The sequence below is a fragment of the Lissotriton vulgaris genome, chromosome 6 (assembly GCF_964263255.1).
Source record: "Lissotriton vulgaris chromosome 6, aLisVul1.2, whole genome shotgun sequence".
In the NCBI taxonomy this organism is placed as follows: Eukaryota; Metazoa; Chordata; class Amphibia; order Caudata; family Salamandridae; genus Lissotriton; species Lissotriton vulgaris.
Window position 1 is genome coordinate 695,367,855 of NC_141694.1, and position 25,488 is coordinate 695,393,342.

Consider the following 25,488-nt stretch of genomic DNA (forward strand, 5'->3'; position numbering starts at 1 on the left):
TAGGGCATTACGTGATGAGCTGTGGAAGTGAGCTCCCAGCATGCTGACAATATCCTGTTGTAGCTAGAAGACTCTAGCAAGGGTCTGACCTCTTTGCTGGAAGTGATGGGTCGGTCTGGGGGAGGTATCAGGATTTAACATTAACTGGAGAAATTTGGTGGTATTTCCGATGGTACACCCATGCATCGTACACAACTTAGTTGAGCACCTCAAATAAGCAACTACCTGGGCATACTTATTTGCAGGCCAAAACAGGCCCAATCTCAAACAAAACTATCAAGGTAACTTAGGGCAACTAACTAAGAATGTAGACAAATGCTCAAATTACCAATTGAGATATCTGGAAACTTTGGGTTTGATGTTTATGCTACCCTAGCTATTTTACTGTTTCACACCATTCTTTTTGAGACTTCTAGGGATTTTTTTAAACAAGCTTAAATTGTGTTAACAAGATTAATTCGGGTAGGTATACCACCTAGAGTAGGTTGCAATATGCTAATGAGGTCTGCATGCAAACGTGGCTTTGCAGCGTAAGACATGGAAATGCATTATCTGGAAGCACAACTGCAGTGTCCAGTATATTGTATAGACGGGCTGCATAATAACCCACATGTGATAACTAAAAGCTACATCCCGTTTGACACAAGGTCTTTTCTGACATCCCCAATATACAAATTTCCATTGGGTTTGTAATTATGGACTGTACAACTAAAGCTTGGAGAAAAGCTCTCAAAATGATAAAATCAAATCAACATTTCATACTAATACAAGTCAGAGTAAAACAGCACTTGTCCTACACATCATGAACAAGACACATTTCTGCACCTGGCAGCTGCTGGCATCACAAAGGCAGGGGATGTATACCCATATTCTAGATTCACAAATGTGTGGAAGTAGGAAAAATAGCAGCCACCAACCGGATGAACAAACTCAAGTAAGCACAATTAAAATTAAAGGGCAGACAGGAGGAGCTCCAATGCATGCCTGCTATCATCCCTCTGCGTTCTCATATTATCAGGAGGACAGGAGCAGAAATTATAGAACTAATATTTATGAAGCATTCAATGCTCTAGGTCACGGGCCCCTATATCTTCCAAAGCTTCTTGGACCAAGGATTTAGCTCTAGGACATTTCTGATCACCACTGAGATCAGAATGGCAGGTAGATTGGGAGGTGCCCATTAGTATTATACATAGAGCTTTACTACATAAGATTCTAGCTCTTAATTGCATGCCTCAATGGCAAGACATGTAACTCAAGATGCTGGGATGTTGTAGAGGGAATCAGCTACTGTACATTTGCTGTGGAGCTGCTGTGATTTACGGTGTTTCTGGAGCACAGCGTGGAAGTGAAATAAACACAATATTATGCAGTAAATAACATTATACACGCTTATGATGTTGCTAACGTACTATATTCCCGCCGCCACCAAAATGATTGCAGGACTTACTATACTTTCTCATGGCAACCCCATTCCGCCATCCACATGATATAATTAGAATTAAGGTATTGCAATGAAATGGAGAAATGTTTCAGGGGATTAGCAAACCCCAAAATAAATCAAGGAATACTGGCGTGAGTTTGTGAAATACCAGAGGCAAGTGAGACGGTAGAAACAGAAATGATCTCTGTACCCGTCAAATGTATTTATTTATTTATATATAAAGTTTTATATGGCCTTTGAGGCACAGTAAGTGATACACTTCCACACAGTGGAAAACGTGGGACGTTTAAGAAGACTACTGTGATTAACCAAATATGAGCCGGAACTACAGCCAATATGTTGAGATTTTTTTTCACCACTAATCACCTAGTGGACTCGTCTTAGAGTAAAAGAGCAAATATATGCTGCATTGAATCACTAAGCTCGGTATTGCGAACGTTTAAGGTATACGGTATCAGTTGTTTTTTGTTTGCTTTTTTCATGTATCATTTTAAACGCATTGAATAGTTCAAAATGGAGCACATGACTTCGCTTGATCCAAAAAGACAGAGGCCCAACATCACTGAAAAGAGAACGGATGCCTGGATAACAGCTCAGTATGATACAAAAAATATTTGGTCCTATTGGCTAGGATACACAAAACTCAATATTGTATTTACATCAAAGCACAAGAGAGAGTAGGAAACACATTTTGACACTATCATGAAAATCAATTACATTTTTTATATTTTTAGACTGAAAAATTCATTTGCACACAAAGCTTTTAGGCTGCTGTGAAAGTGCTTGTAAAAGTGCTCAAGTGAAATGAAATAAGTGGAAAAGATTAATCTAAGAGCTATAGACAACAATAAGAACAATGTCACAGAACCGTGTCACTTCGGCAAGTCTGTCCAGGAAGGGTCTCACACATATTACACAAGGTATCCATACAAGAAAAAGAAGGCGATTAATCAAGGAACATCTGTCTTCAGGATGATGTGAAAAATGGTCCATGCTTTAATGATAAAATCTAGGTCGAAACGTCAACGACACTAAGTGTGGCAATTAAAGACCTAAAAGGCAGGTCTTCTTCAGGACGTAAAGGAGTGCCATGAGCAACCTTCAGTGATGTGGAACAGTCATGTGCATAGATGGGCCGGAAGGCTCCTAAACTAGTCTCACGTTCAGGCGGAAGAAACCAAGGATACTGCCTATTGATGGTGAAAACAACAAAACAAGATGATCCCCTGAATGAACGAATCAGCATCGGTCACTGGCTTCAATGTAGAGATTCAGGTTCAGAGGCACCCTTAATCATTCTAAAAGGGGGGTCATACACTGGAAAGGTATTAGAGTCAAGCCATCCTTTCCCTCACTCTGTAACAGGATGACTGTCATGTGTTCTATTTCTCTTTCTCTCTCTCCCTCGCCTATGAATTGTGTTTGCTGTTAATACAAAATTGAGTACTGTTATGCTTCCTAGCCTATAGGACCAATTGTTTTTTGTAACATATTGCCCCCAGGTCCTTTGGCCGTTTTGGGTTCCCCATCAGCTAGTAATGGATAACAACTCAGGGCACGAAAAGTATTGCACAAGCTTACTGGGCAGCTGTACGGCTACTGGGTGATCACTTAGTAGATACTAAGCATGCAGGATGGATCGAGAGTCAGACCGGTAAGTGGCCTCCCAGCTAAAGGGGTGCAAAGCGATGAGTGCCTTACTGCAGATTATCCCTCTCTGAAAATTCTCCAGCAATGTAAAACAGCCAGAGCGAAATCCTTGCTGGTTTTGGAAAATTGTACTAGGGAGGGTTTCCTCCAGATCCCATAAGAAAGGGGCACACCACACACCCCTTTTCTGAAGTCACAGAGCAGGATGTACATTCTACCTGACAAAGAGAGCCAATAACAGCCTATCCAATTTCCATAACCATTTAAGTCTACTGTTATGAAATGTCCCAACTAAGACATAAACCTGACTCAAGCTTGACTTGAACCAGGGCCGAAATAAATTGGGGCAGCCTTCCAGGAGCCTATTTTGGCAGGCTGCATGGTTCCACCCCATACTGGGGTACCAGAAGTCACTGTATTTCTTCTTACCCTCCTCAGTGTGCAAAGACTGGAGAAGCACACAGTAATATAACAAGTGGAATGCACCCCTGCTGGCTTTGGGGTGAAGGTGGTCAACATTCCCACTGTGGAAACTCTACAATCCAATCCCTGGTATAAATAAATACATGTATCCTACCAAGGTCTCATGTATTGGTTGTGCAAGCCTGGGATGTGGCTTGTTGAGTGGGTCCTGACCTGCCTATGTATACAGTCTTACCTAGCATTCCCCGGTAGTCACGGGGTTTGTGCAAGTGGTGCTGACAGAGCCCAGCTGGAAGCCAGAGGCAGCAGGCACTCACCATCCCAGTCCTCCCAGACTATGAGGTCCAATGCATGCCAGCCACTCCCCTAGCAGTTAGAGGAGATAGCAGCAGCCTTGCTCACCAGACATGGAAAAGGGCAGTTGTGCAGCCCGGTGCCACACTGTTGGAGAGCATCTGCCTTGTCACAAAGGAAGTGGTGGCTGGAGCCACACTGTGGACACCTGATTCCAACCAGTGCAGAAAAAGAGGGCGAACCCCAACAACTGCCTAAGCGGCTGTAACATTGCTAGCTGGGAAGAGAGATACTGACCCCAAGGTATCACCCAAACAACTGCTGATGCGGCTGTAACATTGCTAGCAGGGAAGAGAGATACTGAAACCCAAGTAGCACCCAAACAACTGCCTATGAGGCTGTAACATTGCTAGCTGGGAAGAGAGATACTGAAACCCAAGTAGCACCCAAACAACTGCTGATGCGGCTGTAACATTGCTAGCTGGGAAGAGAGATACTGACCCCAAGGTATCACCCAAACAACTGCTGATGCGGCTGTAACATTGCTAGCTGGTAAGAGAGATACTGAAACCCAAGTAGCACCCAAACACCTGCCTATGAGGCTGTAACTTTGCTAGCTGGGAAAAAGAAGGATACCGATACCAGCGTAGCACCAATATAATCTAACCAATAACCCTCTTCTCCCCACCCACAAAGTAAGTTCCTCTTAATCATAAGACACCAACAATTACATTGAGCCCCTGCTTTTGTTTCAATTCAAGCAAACAAAATATCACTGGGGTTTGATGCTATATGGTCTTTTTCAAGTCCCTATCAAGCATACTCTTTCAAGTTCTACCTAAGGAGCATAAATGGCGAGGGCATACATTGCTGTCGGGCCACTCTTCTTTCCATTCCAGTGAGGGCAGCACAGTATAATGGGAGGGGCATGAAGACAGTATAGACCGTCGCACACAAGTGGTTTTCTGTGCTGCCACAGGTAACCATCAAGGCTTACTGAAAACAATTGGTCAGGGACAAGGGTAAAGGAACTATGGGGCCTATTAGGATGACGGGCGGACTTTGTCCGCCCGTCATCCTAGCGGGGATTGGGACCGCCAGCCATAAGGGCGGGGGTCCCGTGGGGGGTATTAGGATGTGCCCGCCACAGTGGCGGGCACATCCTGCATTTTTAGCATTGTGGCGGGCAGTGCGCTCAGCACCGCCCGCCACAATGCTAAAAATGCATTAAAGCATTTGCATAGACAAAGCGGCAGGCACCGCGCGGTGCCTGCCGCTTTGTCTATGCAAATGAAGGGGGGTACCTCAGGTACCGCCACCATATTAATCCTTTTCCGCCCCGGCCGCAAGGCGACCGGGGCGGAAAAGCGGCAGACAGTCTTTCCATCCGCCGAGGTCCCCCCGCCATACTAATATGGCGGGGGGGAATTCCAATGCAGATGTCGGGCGGATTGCCCTCGCCAGGCTGGCAGTAGCCACCGCCAGCCTGGCGGGGGCAATCCGCCCGACATCCTAATGGGCCCCCAAGTCTTTAGGACTTTATTTTTCAAAACATACAAGTGTTTCTGTCTGGCATTCAGAATTGCAATTACATTTTATTTATGAAGGGTATTTACCCAAATATCTCCATGGAAACACAATCCGCAAGTGGTCATTACTGGTTCACACTAATATTTTATTTTTGGCCCCAAAAATACAATTGTAATATGACTTTCTTCCACAAAACAGCTCACTTTAAAAATATCAAGAAACGTAAAAAAAAAATACACAGTTCCTGTAGAGCTGAGTGATGCAGCAGAACCCAGAGCAGGAGAAACGAGTCTAAAGTGCAGTCTCTTATACAGAACAATGTACCATTCATTTCAGCACTCTGATGGGAAGCAGGATTTATTGCATGCCGAGGAATCTAGCTCGGGTTTATGAAGGACACGGAGCCAGTTTGGACCTGAAATGTCTGGTTATGGATGTGGGGAGCATGCCCATACTGAGACGATGTGTCCAAAGACAAGGAGTGGTTTGATGTCTTGGACATGTTTGCATTTGAATGGCGCTCTATGCCGAGTGTAGGAGGCGCAGTATCTTGATTCATGCATGGCCGGCAGCTAGATTCCCGCGTCCGGTGGCCATGTTGGGAAGCTTCTGCTGAGATCTCGTATTCAGTCACTTGTCCCTGCAAGTGTACGGTGCTCCCCTCTGACAATGAGATGACTGGTGCTTGTTCATGCTGTGCTGATGCAGTGGAGCTGCCCATCAAACCAATGGCTCGGCTGTGTTCTGCTTGCTCTTGTGCAGGGATAAGAGGTAAGCCATGAAGCAGTGGCTGAGGGAGTAGTCCTAGATTTGTAGCCTGCTCTGCTGTCATGGTCTGCGGTCCTTCAGAGGTGACAACGCTGATCCCATGACCGGGTATGAAGTTTATGTTATGAATGCCCTCTGCGACCACAAGCTGTATCTCTTGTTCACCAGAGCTAGACAGATGGTACTGCTGCTTCTGCAGGATATTTCTGACATCCTCACCGGTGCTGCCACTTCGTACACTTGCATCCACCTGCATCAAGAAATGTTTTTCTTTGCTGTGATTTTTCAAGTGAGTTTTTAGGTTGTCCAGACGGGAAAACTGCACATTGCAGTCAGGGCAGGAGAAGGGTTTCTTGCCAGTGTGTAAGATGCAGTGTCGCCTCTTGGCACTGGAATCGGAGAAGGATTTTCCACACGTGCTGCAGGAATATGGCTTCTCTCCTCTGGAAAAAAAAAAAAGAAAAGATTTCATGGCTGACTGTCATCAAATGTATAAAGTAAAAACTTTACATTTTGTTGACTATTTTACCGAGTACATGCATGCCTTCAAAACATATAAGGTAGACGGTCCTAATGGATGTACTCCCACTCTCCTTGTGACCTTAATTCACATAGAACAATCAAATATTTTTCGTTCTTTTATTCTTCAGTTGTAACAGTTTTTTTTTATTTACAAAAATGGCTTCTCATTGCCATTGATTACAAAAGCCCCAATGATCTGGTCATTGAGAAGGTGAGGTGTGTATTGTTAGGTACGACTACTGTAAAGGGCCCTGGCCGGTGTTTACAGTTGTTTACAAGAAAACCACATACTAACTTCTGCAATTAAATCAAAAGCACTTAGCTTACAATATTTAAGAACTTTAGATCAGACCAGTGTGGTTTATAATTTTTTTATCATCAATAGTTTTATTGATATTTCACAATAGAAATGTTTTTTGGCAATATATACTTTTTTTGACACAAACACAAGTTCAAAACATACATAAAAGAATATGTACCACCATTTGGCAATCATTCAAACTTTTACATATTCTTTACCTGCAGACACAACCAGCATACTTTGCTAATGTGGGACTCTCAGAAGTAAAGGTTCATTCTTTTTAACATATTCCTTTTATGATGACACTTTTTATGAAGACAAGCATAGTATAACATAGGTAAAAGATGGACCATTTACCCAATTGATATACATCACCTCCAACTTTCTATCCCCAGTGTTTTCAGCTATGTCTATTACGATGATATCTCTCACAACTGTGTTTTTTTACACTTACTAGCATCCTTGGGACTCTAGAGCTTCCCAGTTTGTTGTTGAATAATCTCTTTTACCTAGCCTTTCGTTATATCATATTTTATTATCATTATTAATTTTGTATAGGTTTTGATTTAATTGGAGAAGTTAGTATTGGGTTTTCTTGCAAGTTTCCTTCCCTGGACGGTCCACTATTGTGTCACAGGGACACTCTTTTGTTTTTGATCAGTTTGCACTGTTGACCTCATATTGCACCACTATTTGGGGAGTCACAGGGCCGCAAAGGCACTTCTTGCTTATACATCGCTATAGCCTTAGTTTACGGTGACATTAACTGAGAACTCTATGTGCATCAGAGAACCTGTCAGCAGCTGCCGTCCATAAAAGTGATACAGAATTAGGAAAATCAGTAATCCAGCTAAGGAGGTTTACAGCATCGGTTCCTTTTGAGAAACCATTATTTTCCTAGCACGCCTGAGGGACCAAGTCTGAAAGCATTAATTGGAGTTCCATGCAAGTCCATCTAAAGAGGATGTAGTTAAATTAGTGTTACTAAATTAGACCCGTGGGTCAAAAAGACAAAAAGCGAATAGTGCCAGGGGTACAGTCTGCACTAGATTTAGCATCAAAGTAAATGGTATAATTAGCGCTAGAGTGGCATAAAAATGTACTTATTTTACATAGCTCTTCACACTGCACTTCGGTAGTTTCTGCTTTGTAGGGTATCTACCCGTGACCTTCAGATCACTGCAGATGTCCAAAGCGAGAAGTAATTCTCCTAGCAATCTTGCAGGCATGTCCAGAGCAGGTTCAAGTTTCTTGAAACAGAAATGGCCGCAGAAGGAGCACCGATGAGAATAGGAGGGAATGCAAGGCACTGGAAGCATATTACATTACATTGTGCAGTACAAAAGAGCAGCACATCTGACAGCAAGAGGATTTTTTTTTACCTCAACGCTACTGATATCCCTTCCCAATGATGTATGTTCCCTCTCTTGTCTTTCCTCCACTCATGCCCATTCCCCCATCATGTTCTTCATAGCTATTCTTCCTCTTGTTCCATCTCCCTCCACATACTATTGACCGCCCGGCCTCCTTCCCCCATATTTTGTACATTGAAGAAGATTGAATGAGGTAGTGGAGCTGCCTTTCTGTCCTGCTCTCGTGTTTCTTCTCACCCAGTAATCGGTAATGGACAGGGACGAATGAACACAGTATAATCAGGGACACCTTAAGGATTTTGTGGGCCCTGTTCAGATCATCTTTTAATATATGATACAGTTTCATCAATTTCATGCCCTCTTTGGCCAGGTCACTGACTGCACAGGCACACTGGTCTAAATTCTAAATGTGTTCACATCTGATATTCAGGGATGGTGATGTGTGTTTTTAACACTGTAACACAGAGCAGCTCACTAGTATTACAGCAAATCATCTCGTTGCCACCCTCCCATTTCTCTTAGGCGAGGTCCTGCTTGGATATAAATGAATTTTTTTAATGGATGTTTCATAAAACATAAACACAACATTTGTCAGCATAATGTTGGATTAGAGTTTCACGCGTTATCCACATTAAAAATAGATTCAAGGAGAACGCTATTTGCAACAATCTGTTTAATAATTATTCAAGGTCATCAGGGAAAGACTATAGTCAGTATAATTCAGATTTATTAGCAGAAGTAGTATTTTCAGTCTATCTGTGCTCTGTAGACATAGCAGACAGACTACTGTCTGGTAATACATTTCAATAGTCCGTTTACTATGAATACAACAAGCAAAGCTATAAAAATCATCAAGTCCAGGTGAGGGATAAAGCCAACAAATAAAACGTTAAACTGTATAATGTCCTATGGGGAACACTACCCAATCGGAATTGAAAATAGAGGAAAAATATCTATATTGCATTGTGGGGGACCTTTATTCTAACACAGAGTTTGAGAAAAGAGACTACAGCCGCACTGCCATGCCTTTTGCTAAAGTACATGGAACACATAAATACGCACCGACTCTCCTCCAGCCCCCAACTTCGCCTGTCCAATGGATCTAGGGTACAACTTGCAAAATATATGATGACTTAGGTCAACTCCATATCACTTGCAAATGTGGACGATTTGGTGCGCTGCCAACAGCATTTTCTAGGTCATACTCAAATACACAATGCAGCCACATTCTAGCCCAGGGAGATCAACGCAGAATTCTGTTACTTCACATGGATGATGTATTCCTTGAAAACACTTAAAAGCAGTGTTGGACTTGGCCCTTTTCCCCAACATTTTTTGCTTTTCACCCCCCTGTGTTAGGATGTCTCCCCCATAGTAGAAAGATGTATAGGCCATGTGTGGTGTGAGACGCCATGTTAAATGGAATGCAATGGTGTGCGCACTTGTTAACCCCCATTGTAGAAATGTAACCTGGTGAAATGTCGCATTTAAAATGGATGCCATGGCTGTGCGTTGTGCCATCTGACTGTGGTGGGTTAGCAGTCTAGTTGTTCGGTACCCAGCCATCCTAGCTTTTGGAGGGAAAGCCTGGCACCCAGGGTGCTCTACTCCTCCCCCCTGAGCCAGTTAGAACCAGTTCCCCAGAGGCTTCTAGAAGCTTCTGGCACTGCCTGGTAGGTGGGGTGAGGGGCACGTAAATAAGGGGGCTGTGCCACCATGTGCTCAGACAGAGCAGGGACATGAACGTGAGGGGACCTGTTGCCAGGGGGTACCGCCACTTGGGCCTATGTGCTGGACCCGGCACCCAACTAAAACCTCTCTGCTGTCCACAGGGCTAGTGGAAGCCCACCTACAGGAGTACAGGCTGCTGTACAGGAGGAGTGTCACGCTACAGTGGAGGATGGTGAAAGCCTACCGCCCTGTCCTGATGAGTACCCACTGACTGCTGACCTTGCCAAGTAGTGCCTGCTGCTCTGCTACGTGGCCCCTGAAGAAAGAAGGAGCGCTACCTCTGGGCCCTGACTGCTGGCAAGCGCCTGGAAAAGAAGAGCGCTCTCTCTGATTTCCAAGGAGCACCTTTGCCTGTGCCCAGAAGGAGGTGAGGAGCTGTACCTGTAGTCCCCATAGCCCTGGTGGGACTGAGCCCATCGCAAGCGCTGGATTGACAGCACTGAGCCCCATTGCGCTGTGCTACCGAAGCGCTGTAATCCCCTAAGTGATATGGGGCCAAGGAGAACTGTATTATTGGGAAGCGCTGGACCTGCAAAGCGCCATAATTCCCAAGTGCTACTTTGCCCAGGACCTCTGACAGACTGCTGCTGCCAGATTGTGCCCCTGCGCTGTGGTCCTAACGCTACTGGAGTGCTGTGTAGCCTCTAGGCGCTTTGCATGCCAGGAGAATAGCGGGTGCCTACCCCGCTTTATGAAGATTTTGCCTAGCGGGAGCCTGCCTGAGGCCTTTGAGGAGCTGGGGGGTGGAGAGGGCAACGAGGCACACTGTCAGTGCTCGCCCCCCCCTTGCACCTGTGTGACTTTACAGCTGCCCCAGCTGAAAGTGGGCAGCTGCAACGTGCAGCAATAACTATTGAAGCCCCGTGGGGCCCCACCATGGACAGGGCCACAGTGCCCCGGGGCTACACAGCAACACTACAGTGGCGGGTCGCTGCAGCGATTGAGGCATTTTTGAGCCTCGGGCCCAGAAGAGGGACTACAAAGTCCCGGGTTGTTTTCAGGGTTCCTACGTGGCTGCGCTGACTGGAGTTTACACCACTGCCCCACTGGACAATGGTTGTGGTGAGAGACTGTTCTGCCACCCGGGGGGGGGGGGGGGGATTATTTTTCAAGCCAAGTTGGGCCCCTGCCCTATGCCCAAAGGACTCTGCCTGTACTGTAGTGTCCTGATGTTATGCTCACATGTTAGGCTGAGGATCGCGCTAGAGCCTCTACATTAATGCCCCAGGTTCATGTTATAGTGGGAGCTGCTAATGAGGGTTAGGCACGTGTTAATGTCTTACCTATGCTAGTGTGTTTATGCCTCTTACATTTCTAGGCCTTGTTTGAGGCTCCCTGTTGTGTGTATATTTATGGCTGTGCCCAGATTTTGTGCCAAATGCTTTATGCTCACGTCAGGCCTAATGATCGCGCTTAGTGCCTAATGTTAAGCCACGATGTTCTAGGTGCTGCCAGGCCTACCCCGCTGTTCTTAGGCCTAAGGCTTCAGAGGTTTCATGCCCCATGTTAAATGTTTTTAGGCTAATGTTGATGCTGTGGTTCCGTAGTTTGAGGGTCCGTGGTTCGTAGATTCTGAACCCGTTCAATAAAGGTCGTCGGATATAGACGATTTTGGTATCAGCGGACCGCAAATCACGAGTACTAGTGTTTTCGTCATAATCGATCAATGAGAACACTACGTATTCAGGGATTTCGTTTGAACCCTCGGGTTCCATTTTGTGTGCGGCAGCCATTTTGTGTGGTTGCCCTCACATAGGCCGATGACTATGGCCGAACGAGTCCTTGGGACATGTACACCTTAGCTGACTCTTGTGTGACCTGGCCGAACTGACTCCCTTGCCCGAGGCTGACCTCGCTGAGCCAGTTCCTTGTTAAGCAGCTGGTCAGAAAAAGATCAAAGAGCAGGACATTGCTGAGTTTATGGAACACACACACACACCCCTCTATCTTGCTTCTCATCTGTTTCTGTTCCTTCCTTTATGGCTTAATCACCGATTTGGGTTGAGGTCTTTATGATTGGTTTGTCCGGCCTGATCGAACAGGATATTGGAATGTGCTTGGTCATTTCTGGTGGGCTGGACAACGGAAAGTGGGATTGTCGTCATGCGCTACTTTTGAAATGCCATGTTTCTATTAGTCAGTTTGTACGTAATTGATGCTAGCCTGGAATGTGATTTTTGGCATAAAAGACCATGCTCCGCTCATTGAATTTGTGCAGTCTCTAGCGAACCACCCGTGTTGTGCTTCGTAGATCTCTGTTCCTGGTTGCAGCCAATAAACTTGGTCTTTGACGTCATCAAGAAGTGTCCCGTGTCTCTGTTTGCCGAGGCAGGGGAATCCGAAGACATCGGGCGTTATCCCTGGCGCCGCTGGGTTCTAAAACCCGGTTCTTCAGTTGGCGCCCACGTGGGGCGACTTCAGCGGTACCGGTCCAAGCCCGAAGATCGTGAGGAGCTTCGTGTGGAAATTCTGGAGGAAGGCCTGCCACTTCATTGACCCCTGTATGTCGTCGTGGTCCGAAAGTCTTTGCTGCGAGGTTCCCCGCTTTCCGACGGCTACGAAGGACTGCTGCCCTGACTGTCGCCCTGTCTTGGAGCCATTAGACTATTTGTAGAGCAAGACAATAGAAGGGTCTTCTGGTGACGCCATCGACATTTCAGTTAAGTATGAGTGGAGCGTCTCTGAGTCCTTAGTTTTGTTTGGGTATCCTTCGGGATCGCTTTGATTTGGTACCTGCAGGCCCCAAAGCCGAGGGACTCGTGTTTTCACGAGGCTATCATCTTCAGATTTCCCTTGAAGTTTGAAGCTTGAAGCTAGACTGGTGAGCGAAGATGCCTGGTCTTAGCAGACTTGGAAAGATATTTGGTTTTGGTTGTACTAGGGATTCCCGATTGGAGGATTCGTGTCCGGTTCCTCCGATTGGAACTCCGACCTATGAGCTCTACTTAAAACATGGAGTGGGCCCCATTGCGTATAACAAAATGTGGGTTAAATACACTAGGAAGGACGGTGTCCTACAGTGGCCCCATTATGGTAGCTTTGAAACTGAGATTTTAGATAATCTCGAAGTTAAAGCCCGGCCGGCGATGTTTGACTCTTTCCGCTTATGGCGAAAGGAAGCCAAACAGAAAGAAATTAAGTTAGCGAAGAAAAATAAACGTGAACGAGGTATGTCAATGGTGCAAGCTGCTATACAGTTTAGGGATAATGAGGAAGAGCAAGAGAGCGAACAGATGCTTAGGGTCCGTAAATTAGCGGTAGATAAGTGCTACCCAGCTTTGCCACCTAAACAGCAAGACAAGAAGAAAGATCTTGTGAAAGATCTTTTAATGTCACATCTATTGAGTTCGCCACCCCCTTATGCGCAGGATGCTACGGCACCTCCGCCACCAGTTGTAGTTGCGCAAGCCACCTGCGATTCCTCAACAGCCAGCTCCTCTTCCGTTGGCTACTATTCCTTTGGTGCAGCCTTCTCAAGGGCCGCCGGCTTTGCTACCACCTTCGTCTGCTATGCCTACGCCTGTCTTGTATACTCCTCCTGTTTCGACTTTGGTTTCCTCTCATTCTGCTCCGTCTCCTCTTCTTTTGTCACCTTCTCCTTCTGCTCGACAGTGACGGACTGATGCAGTTGCGAGTATCTTTTCTCCTCTGTTGGGTTCATTGGGTATGTCTCCTGTTGTCGAGCGTGGGCAATTGCGTAGTCAGTTGCCTAGTCCTGATGAACGGACAGTGTTAGATAACTTGGCACGTAAATGGGTTACATATCCTTCGCATTATGACCTTGAGGGTGTTATGGATGTTTTCCTGCAGTGGGAAGCACCGAAACAACGGTACGTATTCGATATGATGTGTTCGTTCCTTCGTGAACAATGGGAAGATAGTGAGGTAGGTCAAACTCCGCCTGAGTTGTACCGTATACGTTCCGAGTTTGCGAAAGGGACTGTTGTGGGTCTCGGAATTGAGAAAGCAGTTGGGACGTTGTTGTCATTACGGAATGCATCTCCTTCTGACAGACTGTTTGAGCCTGTTTCGTCAGTTAGAAGAAAGGCGCGTCAATATCCGATGCGTGAGGTTCCAGTTATGGAGACCTGGTGATGCAGCTGCTCATCCAGCGATTCCGCCACACTTTCAGCGTGTTTGGGTACATGTTCCGTGGAAGCGTGCTGAAGTTTTAGCCCTTAAGCAGTCTTTGTCTGATCCACGAAAAAATCCAGCAGGGTTTTATAAAGAGCTAACTCAGACTGCGGGTTCATGTATCATGAATCTGGCAGACATAGACATGTTGTTTGGCAATGTTGTTCCACAGCCTATCTGGGGTAAGATTCGTCATACGGATCATGCGCAGGAATTAGGTGATACATGGAATAATCTTAGTGCTGCGAATGATGGACAAGTAGGTCGTGCTAAGCCTGAGGATTTGATTGCTGACCTTCCTGGTAGGATTATTAATTATATGAAGACTCTAAGGCCTGAAGTGCGTGTTAATTGCGTCAAGTTGTCTGCATGCAAGCAGAAGAAAGACGAAACTGTGTCTGACTTCTTCACGCGGTTCGAAGAGACCTTTGTAGACCACAGTGGTCAGGACATGAGTACTGAGGGTGGTCAGAGATTGTCCATCGACAAATTAGTTCATAATTTGCTTCCGGAATTGTGCAATAGGTTGAAGGATTCTGAGAGTGCTTGGGCTGTTTCCACGTCAGCTCAGATTTTAGCTACTGCCCAGTACTATGAAAATAGGAACAAAGATGAGATAGAGAAAGAGGATAAGAAGACTAAGGAATTGAAGACTAAAGTTCTTCTACAACAAGCTTATCCGCCTCGTAATAATCAGCGCGATTATCAGCAGAATCAGCAATATCAGAGAAACTCGCAAAGGTACGAGTCTTCTCAACCACGTTTTCCCGTAGGTCCTAATCAGTGTGCATATTGCAAAGAAGAGGGCCATTTCAAGAGTAGTTGTCCGGTTCTGTTACAGCGCACAAATGGTGCTTCTGGTGTGAGAGGTCGAGGTGCTCAACAAGCTCCTAGAGGTAGAGGTCGTGGTCAGAATACGCGTTCTTTGCCTCCACAGAATTCTATGAATAGCTTTGATCAGCAGAATGGTGCGTCTGGTAGGACGGCACAGTACTATGCGGACGATTATTATGCTGAAGGTGAGGAAGTGGATGGTAATGATTGCTAGGACAGCCATAGACAAAGAGAGGGAGTTGTTTCAGTTCCAGTAGATCAGAGTGGACCTTATGTTGAAGTGGTTGCATCAGGTGTGTCAGAGCCTTTTCTGTTGGATACTGGTGCTGCGAAGAGTTCTATTATGCACTCTAAACTCCCTGGCGCACCTTTGTCTGGCTTAAAGAATGTTTCAGTAGGTTTTTCTGGCGCCCCGGTTACAAATCCGATTTCTACTCCGTTGTCTCTTTCTGTTGGACCTCGTAAATTCGAAGCACCCCTCATTTTGACGACTGGTTGTGGTGAGAACTTGATGGGATTGGACTTGTTAAAGAGATTGCATACAACGCTATATTGTTCTCCGTCAGGAGTACACCTTACGTTGGGTGAGAGAGTGATCTCTCTGATGTACTTGTCTAAAGATCGACTTCCACCTGAATTGTCTTCTCTCCCTGATTCTCTTTGGGCTACTGGTCCGAACGATGTAGGCCTTTTAGAGATTCCGCCATATGTTGTGATGTTGAAAGCAAATGCTAGGTTACCACGCATTCCACAGTATCGTATCTCGAGTGATGGTGAGAGAGCACTTTTGGAGATCATTTATGATCTGATTGAAAAGGGTGTGATTGAGGAAACGAGAGGTAATGTGTGCAATAGTCCGGTTTTGCCTGTTCTGAAGAGAACTGATTCTTCACAGCCTCCTGTATATAGGTTCGTGATCGATCTTCGTGAGGTGAATAACATCGGTGTCCCGCAATTTCCTGTTGTACCTGATATCACCGCTTTACTGACTTTGATCCCGGCTACAGCCACGTGGTTTTCGGTGATTGACTTGAAGAATGCTTTCTTCAGCATCCCGATCACCGTGGAAAGTAGAGACATTTTTGGATTCTCTTTAGGAGGACGAAGTTCCCGCTTTAAACGCGCTCCTCAAGGCTACTGTGAAAGTCCATCGATCTATAGCCAAGCTTTGAAGACGCAACTTGATTTGTTGGTTTTACCTGATGATGCTGCTCTTATTCAGTACGTTGTCGACTTGTTAGTTGTCGCCGACAATGAAGAGATTTGTAGAGAGGCTACGTTGTCATTGTTACGCCACTGGTCTGATTTTCATCACAAGGTTTCTCTTTCGAAGTTGCAATATTGTCGACAAGAAGTTACCTACTTAGGTCACCTCTTATTGAAGGAGGGAAGGAAACTGACCCCAGAAAGAATTCAAACTATTGCGAGAATGAGTGTGCCTACGACACAGAGAGAAGTGCGTGCTTTCTTAGGTATTACATCGTACTGTAGACAGTGGATCCCTAATTTCTCATTGTTAGCGAAACCTTTGATAGCTCTTACTGTTAAGGATACTCCGAATCCTATTCCTTGGACTGACAAATGTCGAAAGAGCTTTTCAGAATTACCCAATGCGTTGTGTTCGGCTCCTGTGTTGGGTACCCCCGACTACAGTAAGCCTTTCACATTAGAGAGAGGGATGTCCATTGTCAGTCTTGACTCAACAGTTTGGCGATAAGCAGTGTTCATGTGCTCATTTTTCGTCGACCTTAGATCCGGTAGCTAGAGCATTGCCGAGTTGTTTGAGGGCTACAGCAGCAGCGGCTGTTTCGATTCAACAGTCTGCCGGTTTGGTTATGGACAATACACTGATTGTGATGGTTCCACATGCAGTGGATACCTTGTTGAATCGTACCAAGACACAGCACTTAACTAGTGCTCGGTTGTCGGGTTACAAATTGACCTGGTTAGGGAGTCATGTGCATATTAAGAGATGCAACACGTTGAATCCAGCCACGTTGTTGCAGATTTCAGCTGAGACAGATAATGCCGAAGAACAACATGATTGTTTCCTTAGAACTGAGGAAGAAACGAAAGGGAGGATAGACCTTAGGGATACTCCTCTTCCAGAGTGTGATGGTACTTTATGGGTTGATGGTTCATGCTTCAAGCTTCCAAATGGTGATACGACTGCGGCATATGCTGTTACTAATTTGCATAAAATTATTGAAGCTGCACGTATCTCACTTAATTCAGCGTAAGCAGCAGAGTTGATTGCATTAACGAGAGCGTGTGTGTTGGCGAAAGGAAAACGAGTGACTGTGTATACTGACAGCCAGTATGCGTTTGGTGTGGCTCATAGTTTTGGACGTTTGTGGAGAGAGCGTGGGTTCCTGACTTCGCATGGGACTAAAATCCAGCATGGACAGTTGGTGAATGAACTCCTTGAATCACTTACTTTGCCATTGCATTGCAAGTAGCGATTGTGAAACGCAGTGCGCATAAGAAAGTCACGGATGATGTTGGTCGCGGAAATGCGTTTGCAGATGAGGTCGCGAAAGAAACTGCGAGAAATGTGATGAGCCGAATGAATGTTGCAGGTCCGGTGAGATGGGTTCCAGATAGAAGTATGTGTGAAGATACGATTGACAGTGTGAAATCCATCCAAGCTGAAGCTACAGAGAAAGAGTTGAATGAATGGAGAGAGAGTAAGGGTAGATTGGATTCGAATGGTTGTTGGATTGATTTGTCAGAGCATCAAAGATGGTTGTTACCCGATGCGTATGTGCTTCCAGTGGTGACAATGGCTCATGGAATGGCACATATCAGCGTGAAAGGGATTTGCAAGTTGTTGGCCCCGGTTTGGCAGAATGCTGGAATTCCTAAGTGTGCAGAGAATCTGGTTAAGAACTGTATGGTGTGTTTGATGTACAATCCTGGTAAGGGAATTCCAACTCCAGCTGGTCATTTTGCTCCTCCAACGTATCCGTTCGAGGCTTTGCAGCTAGATTTCATCCACATGGAAAGGTGCAACAACCTGAAGTATGTGTTGGTGGTTGTTTGCTCTTTTTCTAGATGGGTGGAAGCTTACCCTTTGAAGGACAATACTGCCTTGTCCACAGCGAAAGCCCTTATCAAAGAGTTCTTCCCTAGGTTTGGATTGCCGAGAATGATCTGGAGTGACAATGGGAGTGAATTTGTGGGTCAAGTGATGAAGAGTGTGTGAGGGGTTAGGAATACGGCAGAAGTTCCACGCTGCAAATCACCCTCAATCAGCTGGTTTAGTCGAGTGCTATAATGGCACCCTTAAACTAAAGTTGGCCAAAATTCAAGCGAGCTCTGGTTTACAATGGCCAGATGCTTTGCCCTTAGCCCTTCTGTCCACTAGAATGACTGTGCATTCGCGAATGGGTTTGAGTCCGTATGAGGTCGTGTTTGGCCGCCCGGCGAACATTTGGGGTGTGCCAAGGCCGACAAAATTCAGTGAGATTGAACATCCTGTGTTGCTCGACTACTTGTATGAATTGACGGCTAAATTGCGTGTTTTGCATCAACAGGTTCACGATACCCTACCACAGGCTTCTGAAGATCCAGGTCACGCCATCGAACCTGGAAGCTGGGTCCTCATCAAAAATTTTCAGCGGAGCAAGAGCGAGCAGCCCCGCTGGACAGGCCCCCACCTCGTTTTGTTGTTGACACGTTCCGCAGTACGAGTGCACAGTAAAAAGAATTGGATCCACGGCGTGCATTGCAAGAGGGCTCCTTTGCCTCTGCCGTACGACCGGTGGGTCCAGAAGGGACTTCCAGACTCTGAGACTGAGACCGTGCCTCGTTTTCTGCCATTCAGCGATGCCCGTTTGATTGGAACGAACACTGAGAAAGAAAGTGACGATCTTCTTCAAGAAGCTGTGCCTCCAGTGAACCGTTTGAACACTACTGAGCCTGATAAATAAAGTTCTTTTTATGATTTTTTTGTTAGCAGGTTAACTCTCCTTCGAGGAACTACTTTGATTTTTGTTTTTCGTACCGCCATCCGGGTTCAGCTGTAGGGTCGCGGTCGACAAGTCTTTGGAGTGCAAGCCGGAGACACTAGGCCGAAGGTTCTGGTTGGCCTAAGGAAGTTGCCCTGGGCTGACAGAGGCATTCCTTAGCATAGAACACCCTACCACCGCGAGCAGCAAATTAGTGAGGATGGAGTTTTTCGAGATGGAGAGACCTGTTGAGACAATAAGCTTTGGGAGCAAAATTTGCAAACTGATGACTCGAAAACGATTTTTAATATTGTGTTTATTCATGTTGCTTAGCTTAATGATATTTTTAATTGGTTATGTGACATTCTCTTTTAAAGTGACGTTTGTGCCCACTATGCAACCCATACCTCCTCCTACTATTTCTTCTCATTCTTTTCACCCTCTGCCCGAACATGAAATAGTTAGAAGATTGGAATTTGCTAACAATTCCTTTATTCAACTTCTGCACCAACACCAGCTAGTTATGAACACGACAAATTGTTGGATTTGTGGCCTAATGCCCCATACGACCGATAAAGGTATTCCGTACTTTTTTTGCCTTTCAGCCTTAATGGTTCTGTTTGGGCATACAGAACGATGTTCATTTACGCTCATAGTGTCTATCCCCAACGTTCAGCGAAAGATAATCCGAAGAATAGTGCTCTGGCCAAGGGTATAGTCGACATGGTTAAAGGAACTAGTTCATATGAGACTATCCCGAAAGATGAGAGACAAGCATACATTGGTTGGAACGTTACTGGATATGGAGTTAGTCTGAGTGTTAACCAGCGAGCGAAAAGTTCTCCACCGATTTGGATAGTGCCCCATCAGGGTCGCTATTGTCTGCAAGGTAATGGCAAGAATCCGAAAGCTCAGTTAGGGAAGAGTGTCTGCACTGAGACTTATGTATTTGCGTCTCAGACTTCCCCAGCGTTCCTAGCAGCTAAGGGTACCTATTTCATCTGCTATGACAAAGCGTATACATGGTTGCCCCCTGACTTCTCGGGCACATATTATGTTTCTTTCCTGTTGCCTCCCACTTTTACAGCTGCAGCAGAAAATTTCCATAAGACGAGAGTTGCTAGAGGTGTTTTCAGTAAGGAAGATACCGCAGGGCAAGAGTTGGGCGATTTCTTTAAGGGGTTTCTGCCGTTTGGGGGAACGATGGCTAACAGCAGGAACATTCGCCAGTTGACAAGAGTGGTTGAGTCCACCATAGTTGAAACTGCTGGTGCCCTTAGTAACTTGACTGCTGAGCTCCAGTCGGATCGACTTATGACACTTCAGAATAGAGTTGCTCTTGATGTCATACTTGCAGACAGAGGTGGAGTGTGTAAACTGATTCAATCGAGCTGCTGCGTTTTCATTCCAGACAACGCTCCGACAGTCTTCCAGGCCATTTCCAAGCTACATAAGATCTCCGAGTGTGTACCTATAGACAAGGGAGATTGGTCGTTGACGGGATGGTTTTGGGGATTGATATCCACGTGGGGATGGAAGATTCTGATGGTCATTGGGATGATCTTAGCTATCCTTTTCCTGTTCTGTCTCTATACAGTGTGCTCCTGCTATATGTGGTCTTTGTGCTACTTCGTGTGCGAGGAGACCTGTCCAGAGAGAGTTGCTAAGTACTAGGATGATGCTACAGCAACATCTTGATGATCTGATGAAAATAGACCTAGATTCAGACTGACATGAGTTTGGGTTTATTGCCTATGTAAGGGCAAAAGGACGGTCCGTGGTTCGTAGATTCTGAACCCGTTCAATAAAGGTCATCGGATATAGACGATTTTGGTATCAGCAGACCGCAAATCACGAGTGCGGTGTGTACGAGTGTTTGTCATAATCGATCAATGAGAACACTACGTATTCAGGGATTTCGTTTGAACCCTCGGGTTCCATTTTGTGTGCGGTAGCCATTTAGTGTGGTTGCCCTCACATAGGCCGATGACTATGGCCGAACGAGTCCTTGGGACATGTACACCTTAGCTGACTCTTTTGTGACCTGGCCGAACTGACTCCCTTGCCCGAGGCTGACCTCGCTGAGCCAGTTCCTTGTTAAGCAGCTGGTTAGATAAAGATCAAAGAGCAGGACATTGCTGAGTTTATGGTACACGCACACACCCCTCTATCTTGCTTCTCATCTGTTTCTGTTCCTTCCTTTATGGCTTAATCACTGATTTGGGTTGAGGTCTTTATGATGGGTTTGTACGGCCTGATCGAACAGGATATTGGAATGTGCTTGGTCATTTCTGGTGGGCTGGACAACGGAAAGTGGGATTGCCGTCATGCGCTACTTTTGAAATGTCATGCTTCTATTGGTCAGTTTGTACGTAATTGATGCTAGCCTGGAATGTGATTTTTGGCATAAAAGACCATGCTCCGCTCATTGAATTTGTGCAGTCCCTAGCGAACCACCCGTGTTGTGCTTCGTAGACCTCTGTTCCTGGTTGCAGCCAATAAACTTGGTCTTTTACGTCTTCAAGAAGTGTCCCGTGTCTATGTTTGCCGAGGCAGGGGAATCCGAAGACATCGGGCGTTATCCCTGGCGCCGCTGGGTTCTAAAACCCGGTTCTTCAATGCCCACAGGTCCATGTTGGATGAGAATGCTTGTATGCCTAGGGTGTATGTCCTGCTAAGAGGTTTTATGGCAGGTGTTCCTGCCTGATTTTCTATGCCATTTTTATGGCGCTGTGTTTCCTGTCTCATGATTTAGGTCTACTGCATGTCTATGCCGGATGCTGAGGCTGAATGCCTAATGCTCTTTTTGCAGGGGATGCCGACGCCATGCATAATGTACTTTTACGTCTAAGGTTAATGCTGTATGTTTTTATTACAGCCTTGGAACTGACGGACTTTCCTTTTTCTACCGTTTCCTTTCCCAATGGTTCTGGCAGCGGCTCGATTGGCCCTGCCATGTACATAATCCACCTTGTATACATTGCCCTGGCGCCAGTAGGCGCAGCATTTTGACTACTGTATTTACTATTGCATATTTGACCCAATACACAAGTTATTCTTATTCTTCACCAAAACTGGTGTTGTGTCTCTTTTTGTGGTGTGCCTTGTGTTTCGTCTGTGTGTACTGCGTTGATGCTTCACACATGTCCTCAGGAGCTTGGCATGCCCGCTCTGCACCATGCTACCCCATTTCTAACAAGCATATTTATGTATTTTCAGTAAGCTGATAGCTTTGGTGTGACAACACTGAGTGAACCACATACTGAATGAACTGCACAAAATTCTTGAAGGTTTGGCTACCCTAAGGTGCCACTGTCATTTGTTAAGTGCAACTGCCATTTGTTGGCATCTCGGCCACACATAGAAATCATAGTGCCAGATTCTTTTTACAAAGGCCAGTAATCTTAAAACGGAGTGAATGCATCACTACTGTGTGCATCTTTTTAGACACGCCCCAAGATACAAAATCCAAAACTTAGGACCCCATAGCTGTTGGAGATATATGCACTTTTTATCTGCCCCAGTAGTAAGATACATCAAACAATACAGAATAGTTTAAGCTGAAGTAGAGAAAGAAGGGCAAATGAAGCATATTGGAAGATACAAGGTCAGGTGAGAAGAACATTAGAGTGGATGAAGACATTGGTAGCCCATGTGGAGATAGTAGTGATAATGAGAGAAGATTACAGCATGAGACCATCAAGTGGCAGTCAATTTTAGATGAAGGAATTCTCTTCTCATTCCAGTGCTCATTTAGAGACTAGCATGCCAATGCTAATCCCTCAGTACGGTGTGCAATGGCATAAGTCAGTCCTCACATGTAGCAAGTAGGCTCTGAAAGGCTTACCACAACTTGGTGTCCAGCAGTTCCCTCCTGTCAGCCTTTCTCATCAGCTGTAGCTTAGAGACATGCTCATTTACTCATCACCAGTCCAAAGAGGAAAACTGTGCTGTGACCGTGTGGGCTTAAAATGTGAAACACATTGGCTGAAGTGGGCTGACCCTAGGCAACCAATGACAGAAGGGGGCTGACCCAAATACCTGTTCTTCGTATTGGTATGTTTGAATCAATGGCAACTCCTGCGCTAAGGCGTCCCACTGCCTTCAAGCAGCAAAAGAAAGGAAAAAAATAAAATGATAATAACTAATGTTATCATTTTATTTTGTTCTCCTGCTGCAGCAGCTTGTGGGAGCAGGCGGGCGGTGCGGAAGAGCAGGAGAGGAGTGGAACAACCCTCCTAAGTGCGCAATGACTGTTTGGTCAGCCCTCTTGGGCTGCCCAAAACAGTGATGGATACTTTCCCTGTTCTCCATGCATGATGCATTACAGCCTGCATGGAGAACATGCCCACTCCTCCAGGCACTGGCTGAGCCCCATGTCACGGCACTCAGACCAATCACAACTCTGCATTGCAGCACTGTGATCGGCTGCAGGGAGTGTGGGTTTGCCTGGTGCTTCCCGCTTCCTGTTTCTCGCAAGAAGCCAGGAAGAGTACGCAGGAGAGGCGGTGGCGGCCTGCCAGCCAGCAAGTAGGTGGTTAAAAAAAACTGTACACACTCCCACCCGCCCCTCCCCCCCCCCCCCCCCCCCCCCCCCCACCTGCCCCACTGCTGCTTTTAGGTAGCAGCCGTAACTGGTTTTGATGAGGTGAACTCGGGCAAATACCAAAAGCAGTCTGTATCCAGAGCTAAAAAAAGGACCACGTTGTTCTGTAAATTCTGATGATCTGAGGTGTGTTTGATTTACAGCCACCTATACTGACAACGTTTTGTGATAAACGTGGCTGTGTTTCCATTGTGCACTAGGAAAGGTGAGGTGTACTGGTTAAGTGACTTGAAGCTCTCCAAATCACGAAGTTCAGCAAGTTCCAATGGCAGATAACGATAATGCCAAGAACGAAATAAAAACAGAAGATCAAAATATATTGTGATGTACCTGTGTATTCTAATATGAGTCTGAAGAGAACTTTTTGCTGTAAAGGATTTTCCACACACTTCACATGTAAATGGCTTCTCTCCTAAGAAAAAACAAAAAGGTTTACAGTTTTTGATGCAGAATACAGGCAATGTTACCATTCAAAAAATGCCTTGCAAAAACCGCCATACTAATAACGTTATATTCTTTATCATGGATATTAATAAGGTACAATTAAAAAAATATATATATCTTGATGCTGAGAAAAATGCACGAAAATACATGGCTACTTTGCAGATACAGTCTTTTTTTATATATCTTTTTTTTACTGAAAGTTTCATACGTAAATCAACAACAGTTAATATCAGCACTGTCTTACATCTCAGAATAGCTTCCAGAATCAGTCCAAGCAGGACCCGCCGATCCCACTACCGTCTCACTTCTCGCTTGTAATTCTCTGTCAATTTGTCTCATCATTATCTGCTAACCTCCTTGGATCATGCCCCAATAAGAGTTCCAACCATTCCATACTTTCTCCCATTTCCGGGGACACCCCCTATCCTCATACACCACTTTTTCAGCTAACATGCACCAGCAGATGTAGGCAATCTTGCACTGGAGGTCCTTGTCACAAGCAAACTGATTATGTGATAACTCTGGAGCCCATAGACTTTGTCCTTTTCACTGTGTAGTTTCTTGGAGCAAATCTGGTGCAATAAACTACACCAACTTTTAATGCAGACAGGTAATTTTTATCAGTACCTAGATAGAGAACAGGTATATGTGACAGTTAATAACTTGTGTGGTGATCAGTGTTTTCAGTAGGTACCAGCAGTCATTTTTGAAAGACCTGGGATTTTTCCCCCATCAACAGACCTTGACCCAGAGAAAAAGACAGAAAGACAAATAGGGACAAGCATTTGCAATATAATAGGTCTCGCATTTACGCGAGTTAGAGCTATTGACATTGTAAATGATAATGCCTTTTATTTTTATTTTCGTTTTGAAACATAAATAAAAGGCATATTCATTTACAATGCCAATAGCTTAAATTTGCGTAATTGCGAGACCTATTGCATTGCAAATGCTTGTTAGTTTGCTCGACACGCGGAGTTTCCAGAGAGAGACTCAACTCCCTCTCTATCTTTCTCCCTCATGCACCATCTAGCCACGGAAATCCATTTTCCATATCTATACACACACATATATATATTTACACAGCTACAGATAAGTAGACAGCTTTTGTATTTGATCGGTATCACAGTGATAAGGCCTCCTTGCAGTATCTGATGTTATAACTTATGAACAGTGAACAGTGAACAGAAGGTATGTCCTCCTCGCGTGCAGTGACCTTTAGTATAGGAGGATGAAATGCAAAGCGGTTTCGGCACCTCCAACAGAACAAAGACACAAGTCAGTGCCAGCGGAATTCTTATGCTACGCTCAAAGAAAACCCAACAGATATAACAAAACTCCACTAAGCAATTAGATTTTTGAAACATGAAATATTTTAAATATTGTTTATAAAATATTTACTGCCATTTGAGGGAACCCAATCAAATGATTAGAGTGAGCATAAATAGTCCAAAGTCCACTGCCTTATGAACTACGTTTGTTTA

At 45.2% G+C, this 25,488-nt stretch overlaps 1 protein-coding gene across 1 annotated transcript in view; it reads right to left on the bottom strand.

The window, feature by feature from the left end:
- Nucleotides 1–5,465: 5,465 nt before the first annotated feature.
- The window catches only part of ZBTB24 (zinc finger and BTB domain containing 24), a 163,783-nt gene continuing 143,760 nt past the window's right edge, over nucleotides 5,466–25,488 (bottom strand). The window contains exons 6-7 of the mRNA XM_086926670.1: nucleotides 23,891–23,972; nucleotides 5,466–6,552 (exon numbers count right to left, since the gene is read on the bottom strand). Of these exons, the coding sequence (XP_086782796.1) occupies nucleotides 5,718–6,552; nucleotides 23,891–23,972 (917 nt within the window). The 3' untranslated portion in view covers nucleotides 5,466–5,717. The remainder of the gene's footprint in view (nucleotides 6,553–23,890; nucleotides 23,973–25,488) is intronic.